At 47.9% G+C, this 26,519-nt stretch overlaps 1 protein-coding gene and 1 long non-coding RNA gene across 4 annotated transcripts; both read left to right on the forward strand.

Annotated features, from left to right (window-relative positions):
- Positions 1–5,964: 5,964 nt before the first annotated feature.
- eml2 (EMAP like 2) lies at positions 5,965–26,491 on the forward strand. 3 transcript variants are annotated; one of them, XM_062473105.1, is made up of 22 exons: positions 5,965–6,151; positions 11,773–11,976; positions 12,438–12,555; positions 13,064–13,156; positions 18,395–18,423; positions 19,164–19,293; positions 19,592–19,741; positions 20,696–20,765; positions 21,182–21,292; positions 21,504–21,599; positions 22,108–22,242; positions 22,570–22,669; positions 23,070–23,224; positions 23,312–23,437; positions 23,585–23,716; positions 23,938–24,005; positions 24,171–24,259; positions 24,448–24,545; positions 24,784–24,871; positions 25,144–25,239; positions 25,469–25,599; positions 25,953–26,491. In XM_062473105.1, the coding sequence occupies exons 1-22, from the start codon at positions 5,992–5,994 to the stop codon at positions 26,076–26,078; spliced, it is 2,505 nt and encodes an 834-aa protein (XP_062329089.1). In that variant the 5' UTR covers positions 5,965–5,991; the 3' UTR covers positions 26,079–26,491. The 3 variants fall into 3 exon arrangements, with proteins under 3 accessions (XP_062329089.1, XP_062329090.1, XP_062329091.1); XM_062473106.1 differs by lacking the exon at positions 5,965–6,151 and adding an exon at positions 8,396–8,525; XM_062473107.1 differs by lacking the exons at positions 5,965–6,151; positions 11,773–11,976; positions 12,438–12,555; positions 13,064–13,156 and adding an exon at positions 15,056–15,200.
- On the forward strand, positions 13,457–13,700 carry LOC134029116 (uncharacterized). Its single transcript, XR_009931614.1, has 3 exons — positions 13,457–13,491; positions 13,556–13,587; positions 13,668–13,700. It is a non-coding gene; the product is annotated as an uncharacterized LOC134029116 (long non-coding RNA).
- Positions 26,492–26,519: the final 28 nt, after the last annotated feature.

A 26,519-nucleotide genomic window follows, 5' to 3' on the forward strand; every position in this document is an offset into this window, starting at 1 on the left:
GCCTGGATTGACAGACTAGGGCACTCAATGCTGCATGCATTAACATCTGCATTAAACCCAGCTATTAACGGGAAGTACTCAATCATTTCATGTCTGACAATAATGTTTTGTAGGAATTTTGTACTGGCTTTTAGATGGCATGAAAAATCTAGGATCATAATTTTTATTGGCTTGTTTTATTGATCCTGAGAAGATTCACAACATTAGAGAGAAAACGTGATCAGCAGTACTCCTGGACTAAAACAACCACACACAGTACCGCAGAGTAGAGCAGAGCAGAGCAGAGTACAGCTGATTATAGTAGAGTAGAGCATTATAGAGTAGAAAACACAAGAATAGTTATATTCTTGAATAGAAATATAGCTGCAAGCAGTAAAGTTGGATTCCTCCTCAAGATTGCAGATCATTTCAAAATTGACATGGTAGAAAAATGTATCCCACAGATATAGTATCAAATGAATGGCCAGTGTCCAGAAGGCTGACATTTTGTCCAGATATAGTGTCCAGTGTCCAGAAGTGTTTTGTGTTTTATTTAACAGTTTGCCCACCCATATCTCTTTTATTTGCCATTATTGTGTACACGACACACACATGCATGGTTACAAAGTTTATTAATGCGTGGTAACCCACAACATACCCCCCCCCCCACACACACACACGTTCTGGAGCACACACACAATTTGAAACGTGTCCGCATTTCTCCCATTCCATCCCTTCCCCCCTCACCCCCCCCCCTCTCATCCCAGCTCCATCACCTAACAGTGGCTCTAACCCTCCATGTCATCAAGCTCCCAGCAGGACCCAGGGAGAACCAGGGCTTGGGGCCCGTGGAGCGTGCTACAGACAGACAGACAGATAAGCAGATAGACAGACAGACAGACAGACAGACAGGCAGGTGAACAGATAAGCAGATAGGCAGGCAGACAGACAGGCAGGTGAACAGATAAGCAGATAGGCAGGCAGACAGACAGGCAAACAGACAGGCAGGTGAACAGATAAGCAGATAGGCAGGCAGCCAGACAGACAGATGGACAAACAGCGAGGGATTTTACCCAGGTCTTGAACCTACAGACAACCCCTCCACACCATGATGCCTCCAGGGGAATCCCCTCACGCACACAAGTACAATACACACACAGACGCGCACACACACACATGTGCAACAGACTAAATTGAGTGTATGTGTCACACTGTCCTGCTCTCCATCATGAGCAGCCTTCACAGCCTAGCTGCAGGAGGGGGAGGCACAGTGGTACCATCCCCTCATTTCTCCCAGCTGGAGTGTCATTGCCGTTCAGACAGGGCCCCAGGGCCCCACCGAACATCAGCACGCACCTAATGATGTCTGTCTGCAGCACAAGGCAACTTCATTATCATCGTATGCTGATGACACAGGCACACACATTGTCCCTCCACACCTCACTTATACGCACAAACACACACACACACACACACACAGGTACAACACACACACACATATACCCCCCACACACACATAAACACACTCACACAGAGTTGAGAATGAGGGTTGAGATCCAGGGGCTCGGTTTGGCATAGGGTTGGATTTGGGAAGTGGAAGGGTCATGAAAACTGAACAGAGATCAATGAGATCATCATTGAGATTGCAAAAATAAACAGCTGTTGGACTTTTATTTTGTGTTCATACCAGTACAATTCTAAAGGGTTGTTTGCTCTGAAGATTTTGCTTCTTTTTTGGGGGTGAGGGGGTTTAGATATCCTGCCAAGGTCACCAGAATGGCCAGAAATGGCACATACACACACACACACACTGACCGGCTAGCTCAGAGCGAAGGCTGACCGCTCTCATTGTCCTCACTAATTATTAAAAATGTTTATATTGACGACGGATCGTCCTTTAATGAACAGATAGTCAATTAAGCTGCTCTGGGTCACCCGCTCATTATCTCCTTCCTTCGTCCCTCCCTCTCTCTTTTCCTCTCTTTTTCGAGCGGGACCAGGAACCAGCACCACAGATGGTTCGGTCCAATGCTTCACAATGAGCCTTGAATGGAACTTTTGTTTTGTTTGTGTTTCTTTCACTCAGCAGTGACAACAACCCTGTGCTCTGTTTTGGGTGAGGCCCTGTTGATGAAAGGGTGAGAGGGTGAGAGAGGGTGTACCCGATGACAGGAAAAGTGAAAACTAATTATAAACTATATAGAAGGGTCAAAAGGGGTTGTCTATAGAAACACCACAGACCCACTGATGGGGAACCCCCTCATGACGGTAACGAGGACTGCTGACCTCCGAAAGCCCTCCAGGCAGAGCCCCACTCCTGCCCTTCAGGCCCTGGTTCCATCACACCCTCTGGGAACAACAAAAGCCTATGATGAACCTGTCTCCTGGAGGTTCAACTGGAGCACTTTCTTCTCTGAGCCTGTGTCTTCTATCGTTGAATTTTGGATCCTTGGATCATTCTGAAGACTCTTTATTCCCACGGAGAACAGTTCAAACAAACATCGCCTCGGCGGCTGACACAAGACAATATTGACGAGATTGTCCTGATAGCTATCAATAACAGGTTCAGTTTGAACCTGTTGGAGAGATAGGACAAGAATGCTCATGTTTTCTGCTGGACAATAAGGTGCAGTATCAGGACAGGGAGGGAAAGTTTGTATTCATGGATTATTGAAGTCTAGTCTGGTCTAAACTTCTTTGGTGTTTTGTGTTCTCGCCAACCTGTTCAATCCCCGCCCTCATCCTCCGTCCGATTAACCACTCAAGCTCCATAGTAAAAAAAAATGTTTTACCTGAAAAACAGGATGTTATTGTTGCCATATCAACACTTACAGTAAATTACATCATCCTTCCCATATGGTATCTGGACCAGAGGACAACAACTTAGCAAGAGGAGAGGAGAAGAGGAGAGGAGGAGAGACAGAAGGAAAGGAGAGGAGGAGAGGAGGAGAGGAGGAGAGGAGGAGAGAGGAAAGTTGGAGGAATGAGATGAGACGAGAGGAAAGGAGGAGAGAAGAGAAACGAGCAGTAACTGGTCACTGAGCATGCTGTAGGCTGGACTAACACAACTAAATCAGACGTCCCTGGATGGTCCTTTCTCCATTAACCTGCCAGGGAAGAGTAAATCCCACAGGCTTTACCGCGGGATGGAATAGGAAGGCCTAACCCTTCTCACAGGAACAATCACAGGATATAAATGGCCAATAAAAGTCTGCAAAGAGAGAGAAAGATAAGCAAGAGTGAAGTGGTGAAGACTGCATTCAGACGATAGTAGAGAGAGAGACAGACAGAGGGACCTAATATACTGTCACTCCAGTAAGCTAGCTAGTCAGCTAATCAGCCAGCCAGCTAGCCAGCTAGAAAATCTACTAATCAGCCAGACAGCTAGCAAGTCAACTAATCAGCCATCTAGCTAGCCAAGACAGACAGCCATCCAGTTAACCAGAGTCTCAAACACCCACCCTTAAAAACATGGTTTAACCTAGTTTGTTGATGGCTATATTTAGGGTCAACTCTAACCACAAAAATCCTATTATAAACACTCCCTTATGATCCTAGATTTTCTTCGGTACCTTCTACATGCACCATGTGTACAATATATTTACCATGGATAGAGGGATGAATCTGCTAAATTATGAAAAAGAAAAGTAAAATGTCTGTTAGGTCGGGGTGATTGTGTGATAATTGACAGACACTGAAGCTCTGTCTATGCTGAGGGTGGCCTGAATGTGTGACTTATCCTGAGGCAATCAAACTACAGTACAGATCTGTCACGACAGGACAGTGGCCTTCACCAATCAGACGCTTAACTTTGTTACCGTTTAACTGCGAACAAAGGAATCATATATCATCAGCATTTCTCGGGAATTGAACAACTAACCCTTGTATTACAGATGCTACATCCTAACAAACTGAGCCACAGGCACCTTCACATTTTAGATGTTTGTTTGCGTGAGTCCACTGAGTGACTCACAGGAATGGTACCACACTGTCTAAAGCAGTCTTACAATATCGATCACCATATAACTTTTACACACTTGATGCAAGAAATCCAATATGCTGGCTATCAATGCTGACTTTTCTTGACCAGGTATAACATCCAATGAATGTCCAGTGTCCAGAAGGCTGACATGTTGTCCAGATATAGTATCAAATGAATGGCCTGTGTCCAGAAGACTGACATTTTGTCCAGATGTAACATCAAATCTATGGCCAGTGTCCCGAAGGCTGCCATTTTGACCAGATATACTGTAATATCAAATGAATATCAAATGTCAAGAGAGAAGATGTTTCTTGTACAGGTACATCAAATGAATGGCCAGTGTCCAAACTGGCAAAATATAATAAAATTGACATAGTAGAGAGTTACACTTAAACAATCGTCTTGCACACCAAATTATTACATTGACAGGACATCATAACCTGTGATTATGATGACTTTAGCTACTGTGTAATGAGGGGCAGGGGAATATTTAAAGTTAGTGGGGTGTGGTATGTGTGTGTGCTTGAGTGTATGTGTCTCAGTTGTGTGTGTGCGCATAAGCGTGTGTATTAGTGTGCGTGTGTGTACATGAGTGTGTGTGTGATGGAGGGTTTGTGTGTGCTCGAGTGTGTGTGAGCGTGTGCATGTGAGTGTGTATGTGGGAGGCCCAGCTGCTGTTTTGGGGAGGATGGGTGGAGAGCCCTTCCTGGCTCTGCTGCCCTCATGTTCTCCCCCAGAAGAGTGGACATGAAGCAGTGGAAGTGCCCCCTCAGCACAGAGCCCATGCACATTACAGCCAGTCAATGAAATGTGATGCTCGTTCTGATAGCCAGGAATGGTGAGTGTGGTGTGTAGGTGTAAAGGTTGTGCGTATACTATATGTGTGTATGTGCGGGGGCCACCGATTAGGATTAATAACATTATGCTCTAGCCTTCTCCTCTTTCGAGCTCCATCTCTCCCTCTATCAATCTATCCTCTATTTCTCTATCTGGCCCGCCCTCTTGTCTCGCTCTATCTGCCCATCTTTTCTCTCCTTTGGGTATCTCCATCCATTTTCTGCTCCAAATGAGAAGATACATTAGCAGTGTATTAACTGGATGCTGGTCAGATACCTGCTCCAGTACTCCAGGCCAACACTAAGGTGTGTGTGAGAGAGAGAGAGCTAGAGAGGGAGAGAGAGAGAGAGAGGGAGAGATAGAGAGGGAGAGAGAGAGAGAGGTGGGGGGGCAGGGAGAGAGTAAGCAAAAGAGATGGTGAGAAACAGAGAGAGAAAACAGAGAGATGAACAAAGAGAGAAAGAAAGAGAGGAAAAGAGAAAGAGAGAGATATGGAGAGATCGAGAGAGAACAGAGAGCGGTGGAGACTGCACGGCAAAGTGAAAGCCTGTATCCTATATCTGGCGACACCTACTGCTCTACGTGAAAATGTTTCTTCAGGAAACAGCTGTTGGATTACTTGTCACAGTGGAATTCTCTTCCTCCATCTGCTGGTTCTATCATATAACTAATGTTCAGGACAGTTTACCAAACGCCAATTTCATGTCTGTTTCGATTCTTCCGTTGTCTACCTTCTCTCATATTACGAATAACGAGTCTAGATTTAAAATCGAGGGCTTGGCGCAGGCGTGATGTTGTGTTCGATGAGTTCTGACTCCTGCCACAGGTAGAATAGGCTATCTATTTCTAACACGTGTTAGGAAGACACCTTTCCGCAATCAATTATTCAATACAGGTAGTCTAGTGGAATAACACCCACATACTTTCCAGTAAGAACACGTGGGACCATAGCCAAGTTTGAAGAAAGTAACTTTGTTAAACTGACACCCACGGAGCGATAAACAATGGTACATTCAATCAATATTTCAATCTAATTGTGTAAATCCATTAACCCAGCCCCTTTTACGGTTCCCAATGGTTGGCTACGAAGAGAGGCTGTTGCTATAGTAACAGAAAGCAGAGAGCAGACGGTCACCGGTGTGAAGAGAAGCGGCAGAAAGAGAAAGGTGTTGTTGTGGTCGTTGGTTGTCTGAATGTGGAGCGGTGAAGGGAGAGCGAGGTGCGAGGTAGGTCGCAATAAGAAAGGAGGAAAAGAAAGAACGTTTGCATCCCAAGACAGAGAGATGTCGGAGAGAATCGCCTCCTGCGGGAGCCTGTACGATAGCACGTCTCTCTTGCTTCAGTACTGCAACGGTAAGTCCCCTCACCTGTGACACGACACTCCGTTTGAGCCGAGATGAACCTTGGCGCACCGCATAGCCTACATATTCGGGTACAAATCGAAATATTATACTGTCAGATGTGGTTATCTGTGATAGGTGATTTTATGGCAATTTCATGTGCTATGTGTAGACGACCAGACTTCCACCTGTGTCGATTGGGCTCGAGATACAATTATTCGGGTAGAGAACGTTCATCTTAGCCTACATTTGCAGAACGGACCATAATACCATGTAACCAAATGAGCTACTGTAACTAGCTGAATCGTTTACTGTGCTGTACAACCTGTGGAGCTGACCGCATTCCTACTTTGGATAGTGACACTTTCCTAGTGTAGCCTAGTATTCAAATGCTATTGTGTCATTGTATCACACACATTTACATATCAAGATATTACTTTTCAGCATCAGATCTGTTATTTAAGAAGATGGCTATTTGTGCAACCAATCGTGGAGGACAAAACGTTATGAACATCAAAGGTCATACATGATTAGATGTATCTTCTGATCAGCATCATTCAGCAGTGCATGAATCTGGTAGATGCTATTGCGCTCTAGACTACACCAGACTGTAATCTAGTTCCTCCATATTGACTGGCAGGTGGAAGGACAGTGGGGGTTTGGGGAGTGGTGGTGGTGGAGGTGGAGGTGGGGTGGTCTGGCCCTCAGAGTCTGGGGGGAGGGGGGTGCGCAAGGGGGCTGGAAATGCCACCCATGTCTCGCTCCTCTCTGCCCGGTCCGATGACCAAACAAGAAGTTGCTTGTCCTACACTCCCTCTGTTGTTTTTATGGTGGTGGTTGTTGGTGTGATATCTGTCGGTCTTTCAGTCTGTCAGGATGTTTGTCGGTTTGTGTGTCAGCCAGTGAATCAGTCTGTCTGTCAGTCAGACAGTACACACAACAGATCTGTCCTTGACAACCTATAGAAGCAGGTCCAGACAGTGACCAAGGCAGTGACCATCTGTTTGACGGCCAGGATGCATGTGGTGTCGGTCTGGTCTGAATCACACATGTTCTCCTGAAAGTGACACCTCCAGCCCCCCTGTCCCTCAGCTCACCTGGCCCCCCGCCTGACATCCAATCCTGGCAGGCTGGAGGAGGGGAGAGCTGTCTCACTCTCCCTGTACAGGACTGGTTCACATTGCTGCTGTGCAGACTGCTGTCAGCCTTATACAGAGTTATAGGCCTCGCCGGCTCTTTGTGTGTGTGTTTGTGCGTTTGTGGCTGTGTCTGTGTGTATGCTTGCATAAATGTGTAAAAGTACTGTTCTGGATGAGTGTGTTTGTATGTTTGTGCCTTCTGCTATATAGCTGCATGAGTATGTGTGTGTGTGCATGTGATTGTGATGGACTTTGATACCAGTTTTTTCTCGTGTCACTTCCTGGTAGTTGTGGTAGTGCCTATGCATCCTGTCACTGAATGACTGGGTTTGTGTTTCTTCTTTAGTTTTTCCTGCGTGGGTGTATGCTACTTACATTCTACAGTGTGTGCTTGTGTGTGAGTGATTGTGTGCATGTGTGTGCGATTGTGTGCGTTTGTGTGTGTGTGTGTGTCAGTGATGGAGAGGGACTCTGATCCCGGCCTCTGCAGCTAGCACTTCCTGGTCGTGCCTGGTTACTGCTGCTGCTGTTGCAGAGTGTGTGCTTCTGGACCCGAGCCAGGCTCACCACCCCGCTCCCTCTCTCCCTCTCTCCCTCTCTCCCTCTCTCCCTCTCTCCCTCTCTCCCTCTCTCCCAGCCTCTCTCTCGACAAGCCTCCCTCCCTCCCCCTCTCACTCTCTCTTTCCTTCCCTCCCTCCCTCCTAGCCTCCCAGCCTCTCCTGCTGCCTCCACAGTCTGCAGCCTGTCCCGTCTGCAGCCCACAGCAGCTGCAGCTTGCGAGCAGGGGGGAGAGAGGGGGGTGACGGCAGGAAGGGTGGTTTTGGGAGGGGCTCCAAGTTAACACTGACTGCCTGTCCCATAGCGAGCTGTTCAGGCTTAGTAGATTAGAGTGGATGAGAGGATGGGGAGGAGAGAACAGGGGGAAGAGAAGGTCGGAGGGAGGGGTCTGGCAGGAAGGGGAGGGGGGTAGCGAGGGAAGGAGGAGGGAGGGAGGGATGGAGGAGGGTCCTGGGACGATGGCAGAGCCAGTCAGAGGCTGCAGAGAGAGAGAGAGAGAGAGAGAGAGAGAGAGAGAAAGAGAGAGAGAGGAGGGAGTCTAGCCCAGCCCTGCCCAACTCTGGCACCCTGAGAGACCCTGGAGAACTGCAGGAGAGCGGACTGGTTGTCTGACTGATCTGACTGATCTGGCTGGTTGACTGATCTGGCTGGCTGACTGGTTGAGTGACGGTGCAGAAACAGACATGGCAGGTAGGAGTCTAGCAGAGCCCTCAGCTCCATGAATATTTCAGCAGGCTTTGCTTTCTCCATGACCTCCATCGTCCTCTCGCTTCGCCCCTCCGCTCATCCCTCCCTCCTGCCACATCACGGCATAGCTAACCCCCCTCTCCTCCTCCCTCCCTCCCTCCCTCCCTTCCTCCTCTCATCCTCCCACCCCCCCCTCCTCTCCCCTCCTCCCACCCCCCTCCTTGTTGTGATCAACCATTAGAGTTGTGATGAGTTTGTCTTCCACCTGCCCGCAGCTATCCCGACGTGGCTCTGGCTGTCTCGCTCCTGAGAGAGCCACGAGTGTGCATAGCTTATCTGCCGTCTGTGTACGTGGGTGTGTGTGTGCTTACTTTCAGGTAAGTATGAGTGTGTGTGTGAGAGAGAGAGAGAGACAGACAGCCGAAGAGAGTGTTAAGAAGGGGGGAGGGGGGCTGCTCCAGTAATGAATGGCTGCTGATGTGGATGAGTTATGAAACAGACCTGTGGTGAAGCGCAGGGCAGGTGAGCTCTGGGCTGATCCAGACCTCAGCTGGATACGGAGGGGTTTATACTGGGGAGGGGAGGAGAAGAGGAGTGGAGGAGTGGAGGAGAAGAGGAGTGGAGGAGAAGAGATACGGATGGTGTAGGAGAGGAGGTACTGGTGATGTGGTCAGTGTTTCCTCCAGCACGTACAGAGGCACAGTAATACACCTCCACAGCAGGGAGGGATTTGCATCTCTGGATCAGATCAGCTCAGCGATGTGGTCATTTATCCAGGAGGCTGCTGCCCTGATGCAGGGAGGGAGATTACGACCCATATCATGACCGCTCCTGAATGATTTTCAATCTCAGGGAGATAACTCGTGTTGTGTAATGTTCCTGATGAAAAACTAAAAAGGCCATTTCCGTTCCTATAAAAGCCGGTAATCTCCTTCCCACACCCTCCTAATGAGACTGGGATTTGCAGCTTTATTCCATTTGTTGGATTGTGAACAAGATGAAAACACGGAGTAATTGTTTAACCCCTTTGCTTCCTGCGTGTGTGTGTGTGTGTATGTGTATGTGTGTGTGTCACAGAAGCGCACAAGTGTTCTGATCACATGATCTGTAGCTTCCATCTGCTCAATAGTTTGCATCCTGAGGAACTCATTTGACTCGTAAACGTGATAAAAAATTTTACTGTCACTATGGAGCTGAGCTGTTGAAACACTGTCTATTTTCACTCAACCAGGTAAACTTACTTTAATAGGACAATTTGATCGATGACTGACGGGAAAACATATTTTTCAGAAGTTATTTTCACTGACCACTAATATAAACATTCCAGACTCATTTTGGATGCTGGCTAGTTTGCCAGTGGATTTGGGACGTACAGCCATTAACTGGACAAAGTAAGTAAGTAAGTAAGTAAGTCTTTATTTATATAGCACATTTCATACAAGAATTGTAGCTCAAGGTGCTTTACATAAAATCAATAAAAACAATAATACAAGTGATAAACAATTCAAACAAAAATAAAAATCCCAATAAGATCTCTGTTCAAGAGAGAAAACAACTTTAAAAAGTAGGAAAACCCTTTTGAGATAAAATTACTTAAATGCTTCGGTAAAAAGGTAGGTTTTAAGCTGTCTTTTAAAAATGTCTAGAGTGTTTGCTTCCCTAATATTTATGGGTAATTTGTTCCATAGTTTGGGGGCGTAATTGACAAAGGCCGAATCACCAATCTTCTTATGACTGCTTCTGGTGACCTCTAATAGGCCTGCATTTGATGATCGCAGTGTTCTAGCTGGTGTGTAGTTTATAAAGGAGTTAGCAATGTAGCTAGGTCCTTGTCCGTGTAGAGCTTTGTAAAGTAAAGTAGCTAGGACAGGACTAATGTGTTCTCTCCTTTTAGTTTTGGTTAATAATCTAGCTGCAGAATTTTGAATGAGCTGTAGTCTTTCAGTGGTTTTCTTGGGAAGACCAGTGAAAAGTGCGTTACAGTAGTCCAGCCGGCTGGATATAAAAGCATGAATTAACTTCTCTGCATCATTTTGGTTTATGAATGGTCGTACCTTTGCTATATTCCTCAGGTGAAAGAAAGCTGTTTTGGTCACTTTATTAATGTGAGAGTTGAAATTCAAATCTGAGTCCAGGATTACACCGACAACATCTACATCTACAACAGCTGTTTTGAAGGCATCTGGGAAGACGCCAGTTCTAAGGGATGTGTTTATAATCTCTAGCACCGGACCTGAGACACTATCAAACACTCGCTTAAAGAATGTTGTGGGTATAGGATCAATATCTGAGGTTGTGGAGTTAGATTCGCTGACAATTTTGGAAAGTTCACTAAGTGTGATACAGGTAAATGTGCTCATGGTTATGTTGCAGAATCTACTGATGTCAGTTTCGACCCCAAAGCAATGAGGTCACTACCTCAAGTTCCCCTTGGGATTAATACAGTTCCTACCTACCTATTCTGTTGCTGTTGCGATTTGGGTCAGTTAGGGTTTAGACAAAGCCTTCTCAAACAGGGTAAGGTCCACTTGCAGGAGGTTACAGATTCAGAGACTGCAGGGATGCCATAAACACACTGAGCAGAACTGGGTGGAGACTGTTGACTGGACAGGAACCAGACACCATCTGTCTGCAGAGAACAGGACACCTCTGTTACTCCACCACTGTATGTCTGTTGTCCATCGCTGGGCTTCAGCCTGTCTTTCTATCTCTGTCTTTTGTGTTTTATCTCTCTCTATCTCTTCTACTCACTTTCCCTCCCTTTTCTCTCTCTTTCACATCATCATTTGCTCACCCTCTCTCCCTCCCATCTTCCCCTCACTGTCCATCCCTCTCTCTCTCTCTCTCTCTCTCTCTCTCTCTCTCTCTCTCTCTCTCTCTCTCTCTCTCTCTCTCTCTCTCTCTCTCTCTCTCTCTCTCTCTCTCCTCTCTCTCTCTCTCTCTCTCTCTCTCTGCATCTCTGCATAATCTTGTATTGACTGTGTCCTTCCTTCTCTCTTTGTCCCACCCCTCTGCCCATCTCATTTGCTCACACTCCCCTCCTCATCCTCATTCCCCCTCTCCTTCCCCCCATCTCTCTGTATCTGTGTCTCATACGCTCCATTCCTCCTCTCTCTTCCTCTCTCCCCCTCTGCATCTATCTCATCATCTTGACCTTCTCCTCCCGCCCTTCTATCCCCCATCCTTCCCACCCCTCCACCCTTCTCTTCCCCTCCACCCCACCCCCATTCCCGCCCCTCCATCCCCCCAGATGAGACGGCGTCGGCGGCCAGTGGGATGGAGCTTGAGGACCGCGTGTCCCACATGGAGCAGAGGCTGATGCTGCAGGAGGATGAGATCCAGCTGCTGAAGTCCGCCCTGGCCGACGCCCTGCGCAGGCTGGGCCTCTGTGAGGACCGGGCCCCGCCCCCCGCAGGCCCCCACAGGCCCCCCACGCCCGCCCCGCCTACCAAGGGTCAGAGGTCAACACGTACTCCCAGACACCCAAGCGAGAAAAAGATTGTACTTAAAGTATACTAACAAAGTTATTATAGTATTAAAGTTGTCAATGTTAATATATAAATCGAAGAGAAAAGATACAGTACCAGTGTCAATGTATTAAACTCTCATTTAATGTTTAAATTAAATTAAAGTATACTCTTTTTCCTCTTGGGTAAACTGCAGTCCGTTTAGCATATGAGAACTTGTAAACAGATGCAAAGCCCTTCAAAGTTCCACTGTTTGTCATAGCACTGTTGTATAAACACTCACATACTGTAGATGCTAACTATAGTCTCTCTCTCTCTCTCTCTCTCTCTCTCTCTCTCTCTCTCTCTCTCTCTCTCTCTCTCTCTCTCTCTTCTCTTTCTCTCTCTCTCCCCCTCTCCCCCTCTCCCCCTCTCCCCCTCTCCCCCTCTCCCCTCCTCCCCTCTCCAGTCCGTCAGCTCCTGCAGGCTTTACCCTCCAAGCCCCTGAGTAACGGCTACATGCCGCAGAAACGCTACCCCTCCTCCCCCTCCTCCCCCAAGAAGGAAGTGCTGCTGTCCATCAAGAGGTGAGATGGAAGTCATCACACATCAGCTACCAGGCACAGCGATATCCTCCTGAAACCAGGGAACACATATTTTGTATACATTTCATTTTTAATATAAACAAATTTTAAGGAATAAAATTGACACAACATAGTTTTATTATTGGTTGTAGTATATATAGAGCCCATGAGCAAGGTCCACTAGTGGACATCAATTAATTACGGCATCTCAGGAGGATATTACTGAGAAAAAGCCTTCACTGTTCACCGCCGATATCTTTGTTGCAATACCACACCCTGTCAGACAGAGGGTGACAGTGTGTGGCGCAACATCGTTCATTAGACTCAATTGCCGATTAAGGAGCCAATGAAATACAGTTAGCCAGGTGTGTAAATCGTAATAGCTTATAAACTGAGGTATAAAGTGCCTGGATACACATCAAAATAAATTGCTTGCGCTTCTAAATGGAGGTGAAAAGTGTTTGGATACATATTCAAGGAGAAATGTCGTTGTTTGATTTCCTCTCCCCAGGAAAAGCATGTCTACAGAGCGTCTGACGATGGTGAAGAGAGACTCCAGGAGCAGAACCACCTCCTCCAGCTCCTCCACCTGTGGCAAGAGCAGGTACCCCTGCCCTCCAGATATCCCAGATACCCCCCAGATACCCATAGATACCCCCCAGATACCCATAGATACCCATAGATACCCCCCAGATACCCATAGATACCCCCCAGATACCCATAGATACCCCCCAGATACCCATAAATACCCCCCAGATACCCATTGATATCCCCTAAATACCCATAGATACCCCCCAGATTCCCCCCAGGGAGATAGCAGGTACCAGACAGACATAACTTCCTCAGTACAGACAGGCAGACAGGCAGGTAGAAGTACCCCAGTACAGACAGGCATGCAGGCAGGTATAACTACCTCAGTACTGACAGACAGACAGGCAGGTAGAACTACCTCAGTACTGACAGACAGACAGACAGACAGACAGGCAGACAGGTAGGTAGGTAGAACTACCTCAGTACTGACAGACAGGCAGACAGGTAGGTAGAAGTACCTCAGTACAGACAGGCATGCAGGCAGGTATAACTACCTCAGTACTGACAGACAGACAGGCAGGTAGAACTACCTCAGTACTGACAGACAGACAGGCAGACAGACAGGCAGGTAGGTAGGTAGAACTACCTCAGTACTGACAGACAGGCAGTCTACAGGTCCTGCAGCCTGTCCCCTGAATCCTCAGCTATAAATGCCATCCTGTCTGCTTGGTAGTCCAGACTCTAAACCAGGGCCAGTTGGTGTGTTCATGTGAGTGTGTGTGTGTTACTGTGCTGCTATGAGGTCTCCTCCTGGCCCTCAGGCTATCTGTGCACCAGACAGGACACTGTGGTCTTCTGACTGTTGAGGTCATTGTGAAAAAGGATCATGTGTGTGTGCGTGCATATGTTACTGATACTGTCACCACTACTGCAGTGTAACACTATATATTTCTATGGTAGACTGTGAACATACATAGAATGGACATTAACAATTCAGTATGTGCGTGCGTGTGTTTGTGTATGAAAGCTTTGTCGATAAACAGCATGTGCCCCGACAGCCCATGTCTTCCTCGTCCGCCTTCACATCCTCCTCACATTTCCTACATTTTGTTCATTTAGCAGACGCTTTTATCCAAAACCACATATCGTGCACAGCACAGCAGAAGATCTAGGATCAGAAGGGCATAGTTCTGACAAGGGGTCAGAATCCTTCTCTCCTCCTCCTCCTCCTCCTCCTCTTCCTCTCCCTTCTCCTCTTCCTCCTCCCTCAGGTTCTGCAGTAATGCACCTGTCATATACAGTCTGTGGTCTACTAAATATAACCAGATTGCAGTCACTCTTCTTCCCCTATGCCATGAGTTATATGCTCAGTGGTGTAGGCTGTTGTTGATTTAATATGGGGCCAATCCCTATTTTACTATCAAATACTCAGCGTCCATGTTTGTTTGGTAGAGACAGTAAAAGCCCCACACCTGGTCAGGAGCCTCTGAGATAACATTGTGATATTGTTTGTTTTAAGGAGGTGCCAATAAAACTGATGGTAAATGTACCTTGCACACTCTGTTCTATCTGCTTTTCTTTCTTTCTTCTTTCTCTATCTCTCTTAACTGTCTTTCTTTCTTTCTCACTCAATCTGTCTTTTTCCTTCTCTCTATCTCTCCTTCACTCTCTATTTCTCCTCCCTCCCTCCCCTCCCTCCCTCCCTCCCTCCCTCCCTCCCTCCCTCCCCTCCCTCCCTCCCTCCTCTCTCTCTCTCTCTCTCTCTCTCTCTCTCTCTCTCTCTCTCTCTCTCTCTCTCTCTCTCTCTCTCTCTCCCTCTCCCTCCTCTGCCCCCCTCTCTGCTACACCCTCTCAGCTCTCTCCTCATTCTGCTGAGGTGTCAAGTTCCCCTCCACTAGGGGGGGTGGTCATTGAGTCGAGAATCAGGAAATGGGTTCTCATTGGTGGACAAAGTCCTTAGGCCCCTCCCCTACTAAAGTTGGCTGAGTCAACAAGGAAGGCAGGGGGAGAGCTTTATAGTTCAGGAGTTGTCCGACTGGGTTAGCTGTGAATACCTTTTTGTCAAATACAAGCTGTTACATCAACGGAAAACGCATCACCATGAAGAGATCCCCCAGGTAAAAAGATGTTTTCAACTGACATGTTTACAGTTTGGTGTTCTAATCTAACTTATTTTGCATCAGAGTAGAGCAGGCACTATCTGTTTTAGGTTACGTTTGTTTACCCTGTTCTGTAGGTTTTCTGATGAAGGGAAGCAGGAACTTCTTTTAACTTTGTACACACCGTTATTTAGTCACGCTAACATTGAGAAGAGAGTCAAACCGTCCTCTGCTGTTGGTTTTCTGGGAGTGGCTGGAGAGAGAATGGGGTAGAGACCAACTGAGGACAGCCGTTACACACACCATGCACACACACACACAAAACACACCCACAGGAACATCATTCTCCACATGCAACACATACTTTTGATACTCTTTGATACACTCCAATTGAGATGGTGTTATCTGAGTGAAGTTGGAAGAATTGCATAAGATAACGGAGCTTTCAAAACTGTACAGACTCAGGCAGGGGGAGATCATTACAGAACAGGTTGTTTGAGGCAGCATCAAGTCTTTTAGACCACAGTCTACCATGTGGGTTTGGTCGCCTGAGCCACAGAGAGACACCACTGTTTCCTGTTAGGGGGAGGAGAGGAACAATGTTTCGAGCAGAGCTTTGAACTGTGAGGATTACTGGTTCATCTGGCTCTGCAGAATCGCTATTGATTGACAGTGTTTGCTCAACTCATTGAACATATTGACTGAAATTGCCTGCTGGAACTGAGGTGAATTTTTGGGAATGCTTACGGAGGAAGAGGAGGATGGGAAGGGGGGGGGGGTAAGTTGCATGGATTTGAATGAGGGAGATTGGGTGGCATGCAAATCGTTCACAAGGAAAGACAGTGTTGTATCCTGTTTAAACACCTTCCCCTCCTTATCCTTGATCTGATCTTAACTTTAGCTCTCCCTTGTCTATCTATCTGTCCCCTCTATCACTCTATCCTGTCTATCTCTCTATCCACTTATCACTTGATCCTCTCTATCACTCTTCCCTGTCTCTGTCTATCTGTCCCTTTGTCCTCCCTACCTTCTCTACTCTCTATCTCTCCAACCTCTCTTTCCATCCTCTCTCTCTCTTCATCCTCTCTCTCTCTATCCTCTCCTTCTCGCTGTCTCCTTTTTCCTTCACTAACGTCTGCATCTCTCTGTCTTTCTCCATCTCTCTCTACCTGGGGTAGGGTGTCCTAATGGTCTTCAGTAGTGGTCGTGCACAGTGTGAAGGGATGGACAGACAGTTATGAGTTATGACTCACTGCATATGCAGTGGAACAGCTCTGTATGAACCCTAATGTGCCCACTCAGCCCACAGAGAAACTCTCACGCCGCAACACACAGCTTCCAGGTCCCGACCCTCCCTCTCTCTACCAGACCCATTAGGGCTTGCTCTGTTTCACACTGATAGACTGGGCTTGACAGTCACTGGAAAAATAATTCCAGATGGCATTTCAGACCACAATAGAATAAAGTAGAGCACCGTAAATGACGTATAGAGTTGGAGCAGGGGTAGACAGATTAGAACATGAAGGAATAGAGTAGAGGGAACTGAGGTTTCTGTGTTTGGATAATATGAGATGCCAGTAAACAGTCTTTGGATTCAGAGGCTTCTTAATCCCTCCCCACACACACTTCCTGTTGCCAGCTCCCATCATGCATTGCTTCAATTAGTGGCCCTGGGCTGGCTCGGGTCTCCTATTGGTCAGAGCTGAACCTCCTACTCTCTATAGAAAGACAAGGAAGGCCTGTTAGCTGGTCCCTTTAACACACACACGCTCACACACACGTACAGGCTCCGCATCCCCCTGTGGTTGGCCTCCCACACTCCAGCAGAATCTATGAGTCAAAATCAGAAACTTTATCGGCAGCAGCTGTCGACGTGATTGTTTTTGACAGGACTGACTGCGCACCAGAAGCAAGTACTGTCTCATTAGGGATTCTGTTCAGCATGCCCACTCTCTCTCTCTCTCTCTCTCTCTCTCTCTCTCTCTCTCTCTCTCTCTCTCTCTCTCTCTCTCTCTCTCTCTCTCTCTCTCTCTCTCTCTCTCTCTTCCCTTCTCTGTCTTTATCCCCCCCTTGTCCCCTGTCTGCTGTGTTAGGAGACAGCAGTAATTACTTGACAGGCAGATGGTTGGACAACAACAAACAACATCCTGGAACACGGTCCCTGAACACCCACGGCTGGGTGCTGGTTGAGCCAGAACGTGCAACCATCCAGTCATGTTCATCCAGGCTCATTTCTCAGGCTCATTAACAGTCTGGTTGAATCAGATGCAATCGGATATTGAGGAGATTAAACCAGTTATTGATGTTAGTCTTAAGCAGCTCCTTACTTACCACACACAGAACCTGTTTCCACTTTATGTCTCCTGTCTATATGGTCGGATGTGTTATAGGCAATTTGGGATGGAGGTGTGAAGGAAAGAAGGGATGGCTAGAAAGAGAGAAAGGGGGGTTGTGGTGATGCAGGTTGGGATGGAAAGTTTTATTGAATGAGCAGATAGAGATTGGTCAATATCACCATGCCACTTCTCTTCTTTCTGTAGCCATGGCAATAATCTAACTGTCTGCGGGGTGGGGCTGTCAGTTTCCTGACAGCATCTGATTGGCTGTGAGCTGAGTCAGGAATCAGCAAACTGGTTTTCAACTGATGCTTGTGGAAGTTACTATCGACTGCACCCATTGTGTCAATCTCTCCTCTCTCTCCCTCTCTCTGTCTTTCTTTGTATATCTCTCTTTCACTCTCCCTTACTCTCTCTTTTTTTATTTCCCAGATCACCCTCTCTGTCTTTCTCTCTCGTTCCCATTTCACCCCCTTCTAATCCTTTCTAACAAGATTTGATGTGTATATAACCAGATATACCTGTATGATGATGCCTTCCGGGAATGATCTTGGTTTGACTCTGTGTGTGTGTGTAGGTCTGTGCGAGTGTGTGTGTGTGTTTGCCTGCACGCACGTACGTGCGTGCGTGCACGCAATCACGAAATGCTGACGAATGAAGCTTCACAAGTCTTTCAGACGCACTTCTTAATGCACTCACTGGTCAAGGCGCCGAGTTTGAAGAAGTTAATAATTGAATAGGCTGACGGTATCTCCTGCTGCTTCTCAGAAATTTCAGAGAGCGGTCGACACGCCAACCAGCATGTCATTAGAGGTCCTTCTCACCGCGAGGAACAGTTCATAACACTTCTCCTCTCTTTCTGCCCCTCTCTCTTAGCAAGTCTAAGGAATGCTCCCTCAATGCAGGTAAGTCAACCAACAGCCATTTACTATTGGTATGTGCGTGTGTCTCTATGCTTGTCTCTGACCAAACCTCATTACTTTTATCTTTCAAAAATATCCTTTCAACCATGTAATGAGGTTACAATACTGCGGACCACCAAGCCTAGTCTCAATGGAGTCTTCCCCAGTAATGATGAAAACCCAGAAACAAAAAAAACCCCACAGAGCTATGGTCTTCCACAGTAACTAACAACAAGCCAGGCAGTCAGGCAACACTCATTTTAATGAGCCCCTTACCTCAGTAGATGTTTATGTTGTGGGAGAGCTAGGAGGGGGGAGGGGAGGGCTGGGAGGAGGTAGGGTGGTTGGTTAGGAGGAGGAGAGAGAGAAGGAGTGGGGGAAGGGTAAAGAGGGAAGGATAGTGGGGTGGAAGGAGGGAGAGAGAGAAGGGTTGAGGGAGGGAGGGAGAGGGAGAGGGAGAGAGGGAGAGAGAGAGAGGGAGAGAGAGAGAGGGGGGGTTGGAGGGAGTGAAGGAAGGATAGAGGGGTGGAAGGATGGACAGAACTTACTCTAAATCCCACCTCTGCTGACCTTTAACATTTGACCCTGCCTCTTCTTACCTGCAACCCCACCTCTGCTGACCTTTAACATTTGACCCTGCCTCTTCTTACCTGCAACCCCACCTCTGCTGACCTTTAACATTTGACCCTGCCTCTTCTTACCTGCAACCCCACCTCTGCTGACCTTTGACCTCGCCCCTCCAGAGGACGGCTATGTGCGGATGTTCCTGAGAGGCCGGCCGGTCACCATGCACATGCCCGACCAGCTGAGGGACACTTACACTCTGGACCACAAGGGGGCGCTGCCTGACCGCAAGCTCAAACTTCAGTGGGTGTATCCTTCTGGAGAGACAGACGGCCTGTCTGTACATGCTCAGTTTAACCACATACACACACATCTGCTGTATATGACTGTACACACCCAGACACAACAACACAGACACACAAACCAACATGTCCTCCTACACACACACACACACACACACTTCTACCTACAGACACCTATAAACACATACGCACACCCACCTCCACACACCTACTAGCACACACACAAACAGACCCCCTAGCCCCTCCTGTGACCCGTGTCCAGTCCGTGCAGTTGCGGTTGTGTTCCTTGACCGCGTGGGCTCCAGGTACGGCTACCGGGGCCGTGACTGCCGCTCCAACCTGTACCTGCTGCCAACGGGGGAGATTGTGTACTTCCACGCCTCCGTGGTGGTGCTGTACAACACGGAGGAGCAGCAGCAGAGGCACTACATCGGACATGACGACGACGTGAAGTGGTGAGGTGGAGGGAGGGAGGGAGGGAGGGAGGAGGGATGGGGCGAGAGAGGGCTCTGTGGAACGCGACGAATAGGGGTTGTGGTGGTGCCCTTCAACACCGTGGAGAAACAGCGCAGTGTCCCTGAAACGCAGTTAGGACATGAGAACAGAGGGAGAGGGATGAAAGGAGGGATAGGGAGGGAGAGAAGTGGAGGGGAAAGAGGGACAGGGAGAGATGGAGGGAGAGGGATGAATGGGAGGAGAAGGAGATGGAGTATGATGAATAGAGGGAGAGAGGAATGAGGGACGATTGGAGGGAGAGATGGAGAGAGACAAAGAAAATTAGATGATGGGTGATCAAGCTCAATTAATTTGCTCAATAGTTTATAGTATCATCACTCCTTAATTTAGGTCAGCTCAGGGTGTGTCCTCTGATCTTTTCACCATCCTATCACCAGGAAGTACAGCTTGTTTCTGGGTAGATTATTAGACCTATATTGCTGTGTCCACTTCCTGAAGTGGATGTAGACCTTCTCAGTCTCAGACAGCCAGTTTGAGTCAGGTCCAGGACCTGACCATCTTATCTTCTGGTCACACGAACCATGAGCGTGTTCCAACTGGCTGTGGTCAGACTGTCCAGAAGATTTTTATTTATGTATTCTTTTTTTTTCTTCCTATTGAGTCTGCTGAACATCATTAATTACTGGTCTACATATTGTTTGTATAAAATAGTAGTCATCGTAAATTGTTTACTTTGGACAGCTGATTAAACCACCTGACCTTTTAGGGCCTGTAGTCCAGGAAATGAACAGGAAGTCCCTCGAGACCAAGTCCTCTGCCAAGTGTACAAGAATCTCCCAGAGGGCAGTGGGAGACACTGATTATGCTCTGATTCACCAACCATCTGACCTCTCTCTCTTTCTGCCTTTTCTCTCTCTCTCCCTCTCTCTCCCTCTCTTTCTCTCTTCCCACAGCTTGAGTGTCCATCCTGATATGGTCACCATAGCAACTGGACAAGTGGCAGGAAACTCCAAAGATGGCAAGGTACTTTTGGGATCCTAGATGTTCATTTTACATCTGTATTTCTCTCCTCTCTACATCCCTAACTGCCCCCCCCCTCCCACACAAGCACACCCACACCTTTCTCTCTTTGTCAATCTCTCTCTTTCCATCTTTCTCTCTCCATATATTCCTGTCTCTCTCCATATTTCTCCATATTTCCCTCTCTCTCCATCTTTTCTCTCTCCCTCTCTCACGCACTCTATCACCCTCTCTCTCTCTATTCTCTCTCCCTCCCTCTCTCTCCATATCTCTCCATTATATTTCTCTGCATATATATCTCTCTCTCCATATCTCTCCATATATTTCTCTGCATATATATCTCTCTCTTCGTATATCTCTCCATATATTTCTCTGCATATATATATCTCTCTCCATATCTCTCCCCTCTCTCTCTGCAGCTGTTGGCTCCCCATGTGCGTGTGTGGGACTCGGTCAGTCTCAACACCCTGCATGTCATTGGGATGGGCGTGTTCGACCGGGCAGTCACTTGCGTTGCCTTCTCCAAGTCTGTAAGTTCATCACCATGACAGGACTGTGTTAACCCCCTGAGCTAAAGTCTGTAACAACCCCTGGACAACCCCTCGGCAGAACCACTTCTGTAACGTTTTTCACTATTAATACAACTTTTTTATTAAGCCATGCCCCCACCCTCCCCCGCACCCTTCCCCCCTATTCTTACCTCTCTCCCCCTCTCACCTCACCCCCCCACCCCCTCCTCAGAACGGCGGTGCTCACCTCTGTGCCGTGGACGATGCCAACGACCACATCCTGTCTGTGTGGAACTGGCAGAAGGAGAAGCAGCTGGCCGACGTCAAGGTAGCAGATCATTGTGTTTGTTATGGTTAATGATTGGAGAATAAGCTTTGCTTAATGGCTGGATCTGGTCACAAGGAAAGCGTGAGGGAATACCTGAACTTGGTATATCTTTATTCTCTGAAAGCTCCACGGTTAAAACTCTCCTCTACTTCTCTTCCTCTCTCCCCTCCCCTCTCCTCTCCCCTCCCCACCTCTCCCCTCCCCACCTCTCCCCTCCCCACCTCCCCATCTCTCCCCTCCCCACCTCTCCACTCCCCACCTCACCTCACCCCTCCCCACCTCCCCTCCCCTCCCCTCCCCACCTCTCCCCTCCCCACCTCCCCATCTCTCCCCTCCCCACCTCTCCACTCCCCACCTCACCCCTCCCCACCTCCCCTCCACACCACACCTCCCCTCCCCACCTCTCCCCTCCCCTCCCCACCTCTCCCCACCTCCCCTCCCTATCTCTCCCCTCCCCTCCCCACCTCCCCTCCCCATCTCTCCCCTCCCCACCTCTCCTCTCCTCCAGTGCTCCAATGACTCTGTTCTGGGCGCCTCCTTCCATCCTATGGACGCCAATCTGATTGTCACCTGTGGGAAGAACCACCTCAACTTCTGGACCATGGAGGGCGGCACTCTGACCAAGAGGCAGGGCCTGTTTGAGGTAGGGAACCGCCTGAACCTCCCTCTGTTTCTGACTGAATACAACAACATTCTGACCAATGAATAGATGCAAGATGGCGCCGATGATGGCAGCCTCGGTCGTTAGGTGCTTTTTATATATATTTTATATTTAAATTGTTTTATTCTTAGATTATTAGTTCTTAGAAATTGTTAAACTTTTGTACTTTACTTATTTAAGATCCGTATATGTTTATTGTTTGCACCTCCCTGCCACAGTAAATTCCGTGTTTGTATAACATACATGGCGAATAAACCGAATTCTGATTCTGAATGAAGTAAAAACAATGTATTCCTGTATGGCTTCCAGAAACATGAGAAGCCCAAGTATGTGCTGTGTGTGGCCTTCGCTGAGAACGGAGACGCCATCACAGGAGACTCCAGTGGAAATATCTTTGTCTGGGCCAAAGGTGTGTGACCCCTCTCAGCTAACATGTTACTGGCATAGTAGTTAGTAGTTAACCTTGAGGGTTAAGGTTGGTTTAGGTGCAGTTCTATGGGCGTATGTGAAGCCCTCTGTGACATTACTTGTAGAAAGGGCTATACAGATTAACTTGGATCTGATTTGATTAGACATTCCTCTGATGAACCTGTCAGTTAGGCTCCAGTACATGTTCCTGTCCTTTTACTTCCTTACTTGAGTTCAGACAGCCGTTACAGGATTCTCCACACACCAGAAAACAGCTGACTTCACAATCCATCATTGAATCACTGTCATTGGACTCTTAATCTGCGATTGACACGATTTTTTCGCGATTTGATCCGGATGTCTGCTAACCCGTCGCGATTGGCCGTGTGTGTGATTGACAGGCGGCAACCGCATCAGCCAGGTTATGGGCGGGGCCCACGAGGGCGGGGCCTTCTCCGTGTGCGTCCTGAAGGACGGGACGATGGTGTCGGGCGGAGGGAAGGACAGACGCATCGTCCTCTGGGATCATGACTACCACAAGCAGGCAGAGATGGAGGTCAGCGCCAGCCCAGGAGCACAGTCGGATTCGAGGACAACAAGTCAAGCTGTCTTGGTTGACGATGATGCGTTTCCTGTTTGGCAGGTGGGGGAGGCGTTCGGGCCGGTGCGCGTGCTGACGGAGGGGAAGCAGGGAGAGCTGTTCGTGGGAACGACTAAGAACGCCATCCTGAAGGCTGCTTTCCCCTCCACCCTTGACCCCATCGTACAGGTAGGGGGGCCAGGCCTAAACCCTGTGGTCCAGACACAGTGTTGTAGTCTCTGTGGTTACTATAGAATGTAGGATCTCATGGATGTAGACATGGGTGTAGGTTTGTTATCTTATATCTACATACACACCACCCACCTCTCCCCCCAGGGTCACACAGATGAGCTGTGGGGAGTGGATGTGCACCCCTCCATGGAGCAGTTTGTCACCTGCGGACAGGACAAGCAGGTGCATCTCTGGGACACCAACTCCCATCAGCCACTCTGGTCTAAAGCCATCGAGGTGAGAAGGATCTGGAGGGCGAGCACTTCCTCTTTCACACCAACCCCAGCATTTAATATCCTACAGTGCTGTTTATCTGTGTTACTAGCAACACTGATTTTCATGCACTACTCAGACAACTCTTTAATCTGTAATCATGAATAAACTGTAAAGTACAGTAGCTCTAATACAAATCGTATGTCTTCAGTGTAGAGGTGTAACGTGTATCTCTGTCCCTCCAGGATCCATGCCGCTCAGTTGGGTTCCACCCCAGTGGATCTGTTGTTGCCGTGGGCACCATGACTGGAAGGTTGGTTCCTATTGTTTATAGTTGGAAATCCCAACACTGTCCAGAGAGTATTTCAGTAGTGTTGGGTATTGTAGTTGTCATATCTGTAATTAATATGGCATCAATCTGTGTGTGTGTGTGTGTGTGTGTGTGTGTGTGCGTGTGTTCTGTTTGTGTGTGCTCAAGGTGGTTGGTGCTGGACACTGACACCAGGGACCTGGTCTCTATGCACACTGACGGCAACGAGGTCATTTCCAACGTCAAGTACTCTCCAGGTACAGTAGTTTATTAAGGTCCATCAGTCATCATTCTCATGGGAAAAACAACTCACAAAATGGCTGCCTGATGAGATCACCTCATTGAGTATGGTTTACACTGTTGTGATTGGTTGTTGGCTACCTTATGTGCAATACGTACGGTACATTTTCACGTGATCTGTGACCCCTCCCTTTCTTGCCCTTAGATGGTAACTTCCTGGCTGTAGGTTCCCATGACAACTTTGTTTACATCTACGCGGTGACGGAGAATGGCAGGAAGTACAGCCGTGTGGGAAAATGCACTGTAAGAATCACACACACCTCCTTCTCTCATTTTTCTGTTCTCTCCCTCTGTCATCCCTCCTTCCTTCTACCCTTTGCTAACCTCATCACTCTCTTCCCTTCCTTTCCTTTTTGGCACTCGTCATTCTATCCTCTCCCCCTCTTTCTCTCATCCCTCCTTTCTCCTCCTCTTCCCCTCACTCCTCTCTGAGTGTTGATGTGTTGAGCTCTGTCAGCTGACTGGTGTTTCCTGTGTCCAGGGTCACTCCAGCTTTGTGACCCACCTGGACTGGTCCACTGACAGCCAGTTCCTGGTCACCAACTCAGGAGACTATGAGATCCTCTTCTGTGAGTCCTTTCGAAGGGAGGGAGGGAGGGACAGTCATCACTTACAATATGATACATTTTTACATTATTGACATTTGATTGACATTTAATTCATTTAGCAGACTTTCCAAAGCTATGTACAAATAGCAGCAATCACCCCACCTCGTCTTAACGGATGTTTACATCTGACATACACAATCATCAGTTAGTGTACGTCCATCGCATCACTGAGCAGAGTGAGTCGTTGCTAGGTGACGGTGGGGTGATGCTCCTGTCACGGTTCCTTCCTACAGGGGAGGCGTCCAGTGGGAAGCATGTGACCAGCATGGAAGCCGTGAGGAACCTGGAGTGGGCCACTTCCACCTGCGTTCTGGGTTTCAACGTCTTCGGTCAGTGCTCATTTCCTGTCTCAAACAGGAAACAATGACTCACAAGAGGCTGGGGTTGAATGGCTGTCTGTATGAGCTCTGACTGTCTGTGTGTCTTTCCGTCTGTGTGTGTGTCTGTCTGTCTGCCACACTGTTTGACTATCTGCCTGTCTGTTTGATTGTCTGTCTGCATGTTAGTCTATCCATCCATCTGTCTGACTATATCTGTCCATCTCTGCTCCGTCTGCAGGGGTGTGGCCTGACGGAGCTGATGGGACGGACCTGAATGCCGTGTGCAGGTCACATGACGGCGCTCTGCTGGCCTCGGCCGATGACTTTGGCAAAGTGCATTTGTTCTCCTACCCTTGTTCCCAGCCCCGGGTAGGCATGGCACACATCTGTACAACACTTTCACCTTTTTTCACACGTTTAAAAGTCAAGTTGAGTTTTTTTATAGAGCACATTTAAAAACAACAACTTTAGACCAAAGTGCTGTACAGTCAGAGTAGCATAAACCATAAAACAACACAAAACAAGTGTAACAAACAAAAACGATAAAGAAAGGCAACTGTCATACTGTGTGAAAATCCAAAGAAGATCTTAAGAGGTAGTCTAATAATTTGCAACTGCAAGTTTTTTAAGCAGTGACACGGTTTATATGAGTTCCTTGTGCGGTTATTGGACAAAACACTAACCTCTTTTGTCCGTGTCACTTCCTCTTTCGGTTCCCTCAGGCCCCGAGCCACGCCTACGGGGGCCACAGCAGTCACGTGACCAACGTTGCCTTTCTCCATGACGACAGTCACCTGATCTCCACCGGAGGCAAGGACACCAGCATCCTGCAGTGGGTGGTCGCCTAGCAACCCTGCATCAGCAGCCCTGCATCAGCATCCTGGCCGGCAGGGAGCAGCACTGCTGTTTCCACTAACGCCAACTGACCCTCTGGCAGTACTATTGGTCTGCTGTCCCTTTACCTGCAGTGTCTTCTGAGACCACTAGATGGCACCCTGACCCAAGAGAATACTGGAAGCATGCCCCAGACTGTTTAATGATATGGCTATTTAAACAGAGTTTAACTTAGCTGCTATTTATGTTGCAAAGGTTTATAGAGGTATATATTGTTTAACTGAATGGCAATTGTATTGGTAATTTAATATTCACTGTAATGGATATATCTATTGTCGTGGCACTTTTTATCACCTGGTAGCCCATGTAGGAGTGAGCTTAAGTTGTGCTTTGCCTTGGTTTTGTTAATAAAGTTTCTACCCCAAACGGTTTGTGAGTGCTCATGTTTTGGGCTG

Source organism: Osmerus eperlanus, chromosome 11 (genome assembly GCF_963692335.1).
Source record: "Osmerus eperlanus chromosome 11, fOsmEpe2.1, whole genome shotgun sequence".
NCBI classification, from domain to species: Eukaryota; Metazoa; Chordata; class Actinopteri; order Osmeriformes; family Osmeridae; genus Osmerus; species Osmerus eperlanus.